This window comes from Macrobrachium nipponense, chromosome 24 (genome assembly GCF_015104395.2).
Source record: "Macrobrachium nipponense isolate FS-2020 chromosome 24, ASM1510439v2, whole genome shotgun sequence".
Lineage (NCBI taxonomy): Eukaryota > Metazoa > Arthropoda > Malacostraca > Decapoda > Palaemonidae > Macrobrachium > Macrobrachium nipponense.
This window is the reverse complement of record NC_061091.1, coordinates 2299916-2306943: the sequence shown is the minus strand read 5'-3', so window position 1 is coordinate 2306943 and position 7028 is coordinate 2299916. Positions and strand designations below refer to the sequence as shown.

At 42.1% G+C, this 7028-nt stretch overlaps 1 protein-coding gene across 1 annotated transcript in view; it reads right to left on the bottom strand.

Moving 5' to 3' along the window:
* The window catches only part of LOC135204714 (platelet binding protein GspB-like), a 44859-nt gene extending 38077 nt beyond the window's left edge, over window positions 1–6782 (bottom strand). The window contains 1 exon segment of the mRNA XM_064234870.1: window positions 6703–6782. Coding sequence (XP_064090940.1) covers window positions 6703–6714 — 12 coding nt within the window. The 5' untranslated portion in view covers window positions 6715–6782.
* Between the last annotated feature and the right edge of the window lie 246 nt (window positions 6783–7028).

Here is a 7028-nt window from a genome sequence, read left to right as displayed (position 1 = left end):
CGACCTTTTTTTGAACTACAGTCAACAGCGTTTCCAACACTGAATTAAGTTGTCAAGTGTTTTGATTTAATGAGTCGTATAAGAACAAGGGAGAACTTGATACGCTCCCAAATTACTAGGTTGCCACCCAAACCAGCGAGAGAGAGAGAGAGAGAGAGAAAAGGAAACCAGCATCTGTGACTTATGTTGCCAAGGTCTATCCAAAGCAAGATCGGTAATTCCATCCTGTTCCAAAGAAAAGCACGCAGTCTGTCCGACGGTGAAACCAAGTAACTACTTGCAACGGTGAAGCCCCTTGTTGTCAAGTGGACCAGGCGCCCTTAGAGAGAGGCCCTTCCGTCTCCTGTTGCCCCTTAGGGCGCGACGTGTCTTCCATTGGGCCATCCTCCGTCGGTGGGAAGATTTTTTCAAACATCTTCATATCCCGCAGACTCTATAAGTGCTCAGTTTAGATGCAAAAAAAAAAAATTTGTGGTCGAATGGTTTTTGTTAAGGGTTTTCCTTCAACGTTACTAGAAACCTAACCAAGAGGAACGGACTTGGAGAGAGAGAGAGAGAGAGAGAGAGAGAGAGAGAGAGAGAGAGAGCGCTGTACACGTTGGAGCAGTGAAAGCTAACATTGTTCAGCGAGAGAGAGAGAGAGAGAGAGAGAGAGAGAGAGAGAGAGAGAGAGAGAGACTTCTCCCGAGTACCAAAAGCAAGAATGACCCCGTAGGGTGGTAGTGCCGTCATTGGACCTCATGCGGTGCACTGCAGGCATTACTTAAGGTTCTTTGCAGCGGGCCTTCCTTAGGCCCCTAGCCGCAACCACTTTCGTTCCTTTTACTGTACCTCCTTTCATATTCTCTGTCTTCATCTTACTTTCCACCCTCTCCTAACACTTGATTCATAGAGCTAACTGCTTTGAGGTTTTCCTCCTTTTACACCTTTCAAACCTTTTACACCGTCAATTTCCATTTCAGCGCTGAATGACCTCGTAGGTCCCGGTGCTTGGCCTTTGGCCTAAATTCTATATTCAGCTCAACTCAAAAGCAAGAATGAGTAACGTGGTGCTCATAGATTCTTGATTCTCTGCCACATCGGAATGAAATAACGAAGTCGCCCCGTGACCTCCTCTGGAACATCTGTTGGATGATCAGGCTATTTCCGTTTAAAAGTTGGCGATGTCCCAGGCCCAGCATCTTGGTCAAGGATGATGATGATGATGCTGATGATATGATGATGATATGCTTCGATGAGTCTTCCTCAAGGTGAAACAAATAGTTTTGTGGTTTCCTAGGCTACCCTATCTTTGTATACACTGCTGCTTAAAAAATTGATGTGCTATTCCTTATTGATATTGTAACTGTGGAAACTTTCTGTGATACAGAGAGAGAGAGAGAGAAAGAGAGAGAGAGTATAGAATTAATAATGTTCAAAATTCATTCCAGCCACAGTTCTCTGATACAGAGAGAGAGAGAGAGAGAGAGAGAGAGAGAGACGAGAGAGAGAAGCGAATAAGGGAGAGAGAGAGAGAGAGAGAGAGAGAGAGAGAGAGAGAGGACGGCACGAAACTTAAGCGCTTTGAGTAAGACATGAGGTAGAACGCGAAGCAAGATTGTATGGGCGTGAACATTTCCTAAGGGCGTGGCCTAAATTCAAATGTTCAGAGGGGGTTGGGGATGTGGAAGATGCCTCTGGAAAACGGGGGTGGGGGGGGCGGCGGAGGAGGAGGTTTAGTAGATGGGGGGAGAAGAGGGATGGTTTTGGGGGGAAAGGGGGTATTTTGTTGCCACTCAGAGAACCTTGGAAAGTGACAGGGTAGTTCTCAGGCAAAAGAGCGGAAGTCATCCTTTTTCCTCTTGCTTTTTTGGGGATTATGGAAGTTGCTATGGGTTTTTGCCTCTCTCTCTCTCTCTCTTCTCTCTCTCTCTCTCTCTCTCTGTATATTTTACGTCTTCTTCCGTATTCGTTATTCTTTTTATTATTATTGACCTTTTCTTTCTACTCATATATGCCCGAATATCAAAATAGTTTTCCCCTCTATTCATCTTTTTTAATAATTTTTGTTTTAAACTTCATATTCCCCTCCCCAACCCCCACCCTCTCTCTCTCTCTCTCTCTCTCTCTCTCTCTCTCTCTCTCTCTCTCTCTCTCTCTCTCTAGGTCACACACAAGCACACTCAACCGTGTTAACGCTTAAAGTTACTAAAGACGGTTCAGTAGTTTCTGAAAGCAGAGAAAATATCATGGAAGCAAATATTAGAGAGAGAGAGAGAGAGAGGAGAGAGAGAGAGAGAGAGAGAGACTGCTATAATCAGCGCTCAGGCAGCACTGTGATTATCCTGACTGGATTTCTCTTCAAGAACCACTCGGTAATTACCAATCATTACTTCGTGTGTGGGTAATTACTTCAACGGTAATTTCTTATTAATCCTTAAGCATTTACTCCACTCCTCCTGGCTCCTGAAGAGTAATTACCAAGACGACTCACTCGTAACTTAGATAGTATAGGTCAGTCCCTTATCCTGCCCGGACTCGAATCCACAAGCTCCAGACTCACTTTGGAGTCTAGGAATGGAATATATGTGATTCAGGCGAAGTAACAGACTCATTTGGGAGTCTAGGAATGAAATATGTGAATCAGTCAAAGGTCCAGACTCATTTTGGAGTCTAGGAATGGAATATGTGATTCAGGCGAAGCAACAGACTCATTTCGGAGTCTAGGAATGGAATCTGTGAATCAGACAAAGCTTATTTCGGAATCTAGGAATGGAATATGTGATTCAGGCACGAAGCCAAGCACGTGACCCATAGGGTCATTCAGCTTTATGATGATAATGAATGAAAATGGAAATATATATAGATAATGAGTGTACGAGTATGGTAAACGTTCCGAAGGCCAGTGCTCAGAAAAGGTAAAATCGAAGAGAATTAATATCTAGTGGAATTGAAACCCCCACAAATAGGAACCGGTTAGAGAGACGAGCCCCTGGGCGCCGAGGTACAACTTCAACACGAACACTACGAGTTACAACTCCGGAGGTGAGTTTAGACGTGCAAGCAAGTCCGAGTTGAGGTATTATAGTACCCGGGTGGTCGCGTTCAAAGCCATGAATATGTTAATAGGTCTCTCTCTCTCTCTCTCTCTCTCTCTCTCTCGTCCATCTCTCTCTCTTCTCTTCTCTCTCTCTCTCTCTCTCTCTCTCTCTCTCCTCATAGTTTGGTTATGATCTAACATTACTCTTGAAATTTTGTTCATTCTGTTTTCGGTGACGTTTATTATACGCTGTACGGATTTAAATTTATTATTTTTTAATTTTTTTTTAACATCATCTCCCTCCTAGACGCGTCTTGTTTTTTTTTTTTTTTTTTTTTTTTTGTCTGGATATATCTCAAAATCGTCTCGCGTCTCTTTCTCTCCTTTCATCTTGGAACTTCGATAAGCGATGCTGCGTCAGATAGAGCTAGTGATTATTGATATTCAGGATGAAGTAAGATGACACTGATGCTGCATTTGCGTCTGGAGAGTTTGTTTTTGGCAGATGACGACTTCGAGGATTCTCCTCGGAGGGTGGATAATAATCTATTTTCTTCTGAAGGGGGCATTTTAGTTGTGGCCGAGGTAAAAGTTAGAGACAATAGTATTAAATCTTAACGCTTTCCATCGAGGAATCGGTAATATTTTAGTTGTTATGACTATGATTGTTCTCGTTGATGATATTTGTGATGCTGTCAATATAATAGTCTTTTATGAAGAGTAACTGAGAAACCCCTTTTGATTCTGATTCGTCGACCGTATGCGTGTGTGCTTTCACAGTCGCAAGCACCTTTTCCACTTGAGCGAAAGTGGATATTGAAGTCGAGGATAAAAGGAATTAGTGATGGGGAGGAGAGAATAAATATTTTTGCATCGCCAACACCCACTCGGAGCAGCCAATGGTCCGGGACACGAAAGTGCCTTGTAATGATACTTAATTGCGATGCAACAGGCAGCAGATAAAGAAATGCATAGCATTGAGAGAGAGAGAGAGAGAGAGAGAGAGAGAGAGAGAGAGAGAGAGAGGAGAGAGACTTTTTTCCTCAAAAATTAGTCATCAAAAGACAATCATATATATATATATATATATATATATATATATATATATATATATATATATATATATAGAGTGTGCTTGCGTGCGTGCATCAACAGTTCATGTCTGCCAGGTTCACTGACTGCGTCCGTGCCCAACCGCCAGTCAGTCCACCCAGCTGGAAATGGGTTTTACCATTGTCTGCTAAGGTCAGATAAGCGAAACTTCTTTATCAAGATCTAATTTGGGAAAACGTCGACATAAAATTTTTTTTTTTCCTGAATGAAAATTTGTCATCGAAAATTTAACGTGTATATTGTTGTACACACACACACACACACACACGCACACGTTCTCTCTCTCTCTCTGCTGATAAAGAAACGTTGGCGATCGAGCCGGGAATGAGTGAACGTAAACGTAAAGGGAACGTTTGTTGTTGATAATTGGCGCCGGCTCTGGTCTGTCTTTCCTTTGTGGCCTCTTGGCTGGCCTTTTTCGAGTGAACTTCTCTCTCTCTCTCTCTCTCTCTCTCTCTCTCTCTCTCTCTCTCTCTCTCTCTCTCTCTCGCCGAAGCGGAGATCGGACCGAAATTGGAGAAAGGGGTTTCTCGAGTCGGTGGTGGGTCTCTCTCTTCTCTCTCTCTCTCTCTCTCTCTCTCTCTCTCCTAATACATACATATATATATATATATATATATATATATATATATATATATATATATATATATATATATATATATATATGTGTGTGTGTGTGTGTGTTTATATATATGTATTTTAAATGTGCGTATGGAAACTCACTACCATTATTGTCCAGAAAAATGAATAATATTATATAGATAAAGTTTTATATATTTCGTGATCAACTTATTCAAGTTATATATATATATATATATATATATATATATATATATATATATATATATATATATATACATACAAGTATATATTATATAAATATCTAAACAGACATTTGTATATATATTTACATGTATCGACCATCCCTATGATAATTCAATCAAGCCAATTCTCCTCTCCATGCTCGTGTGCCTGTTCTGCTACCATGGCGTAATTAATTAAAGGTGCATTGTAAACTCAGTCAAAGTCGATCCCAAAGCAATCCCGAGAGCAACATATAAAACTCCTTAGCACTATAATTCGATTACTGACTGTTGACAAATTGGACAAATATTTCGGCGGACCGATTCGATGGTAAAAACTCGTCCATTCCCATTCTGGGACAGGTTTCACTCGCGTATTTTAGGAGCTGTGGAATTCGATGTACTAGTCTCTCTCTCTCTCTCTCTCTCTCTCTCTCTCTCTCTCTCTCCTCTCTCTATCTCTCCTCTCTTCTTCCTCTCTCTCTCTCAAGCGACTGCACAGGTCAGGAAGTGGAAGGTCAAGGCGATGACATCTTTTAGCCAAATTTGGTTTAGCGCCAGAGCAAGAACGAAATTGAACTCGCGTCTCTGTTGATTGATATCGATGCAAATTGAGAAGTCGTGTCTATTTATATCTGTGCAGAATTTAAGGCTCGTCCTTATTTCCTTTCACTTGTACGGAATTCGAGTCGAAGCCTTTTTCATCTGAGGTACGAAACTCAAGTGACATTTTTCTTGCATTATAGCCACACCAATTTTTTCGTCAGTGCTGGACCCAAAATGAAGGAGCCAGCTATATGATCTTTAATCTGATGTTTAAAAGCTGACGTCACGTCATATTTCCGTCTATGCTGTGGCAAATTTTGAAGTCACGTTCAGAAAGTCGTTCGTGCTAGTGCAAAACTGTCAGCATGCACTTTTGCTTTTAAGGTGAAATGACAAGAGCTGGGAAATTTCGCTACCTGTGTACGTCTAGTTCAACGTGACTATCATATCAGCTCCTTGATGGAAACACGGTAAAATATGTCAGAAAGAGTGCCCTCTAGACCCCAAAAGGAAATTTGGCAAACAGACGAGGGGAAAGTTGAACGCCCCCACCTGTGAGTGACTCTTTGCTTTGCCCTTGTGTCATGCCCAGGGCAAATACCATTCTGATGGCCCTGACATTTTCGACTCTGCTTGTTTGTTTGTGTTGATTTCCTTGTATTTCTCAATGTATACTTGGCACTCATTTCTCCTCGAGTCGTAGAATCACTTTTACTTGACCATAGTTTCGTTCGTCAGTTGGTTAAAACGTCATATTTAGCACATGTGTAAAATATCTATAGGTACAATTCAGTCCTTGTTGGCCAGTTATATTAAAAACAAAGTATTTCACGTCAATATTTCCCTGTCTAGCGTCACATATTAGTCAGTTTTTTTAATTGGATGTCATGTATACAATCTTAACTTGTTTTAGTTTATGTGTTTACAACAAGAGTGAATTTGTTAACTTGGTACAAAACAGGAATATAACTTTTTTTTTCATTTTTCAAGTTTACGGTCAGTGAGACCAAAGAAGCATCAAGCACTCGCGAATTTTCCGATCCATTTTTTTTTTCAGTCTTCTCTTTCTTTCCATATAACGATTTCCAGAAAGCACATCACCCGCCGCGCTTCTTCCACCAAGAGACAGCCACATCGTCTCCAGCGGAGCGCGAAAGTAACAAAGCACAAACAAAACCGAGAACCACCACAGAGTTACGTGTAGCAAGTAATCCACAATACCTGGATCCTCATGGCTGTGTTTCGTCGGAGTCAGAAAGGTGAACTGAAGTTTCCACGGGTGCCCTCGCCTCTTTTATATGACCTACACCGCCCTCGTGCACACACACACACACTCGCGTCCTGTGGCACTCCGCGGATGTCAAATCCAGTCGCGGTGCCACGTCCCATGCCCCCCTTTCCTGCCCCTAACCCACTCACTCTCTCGTGGTCCCCTTCCTTCCAGCCTCGACAGCGTTCCAGATACCCAAACCATACCCACCCAACACCGGGCATTCTTGATGTCCTTCTTTGCCCACCACCCGCCCCCCTCCCCCCCAAAGCAAGAT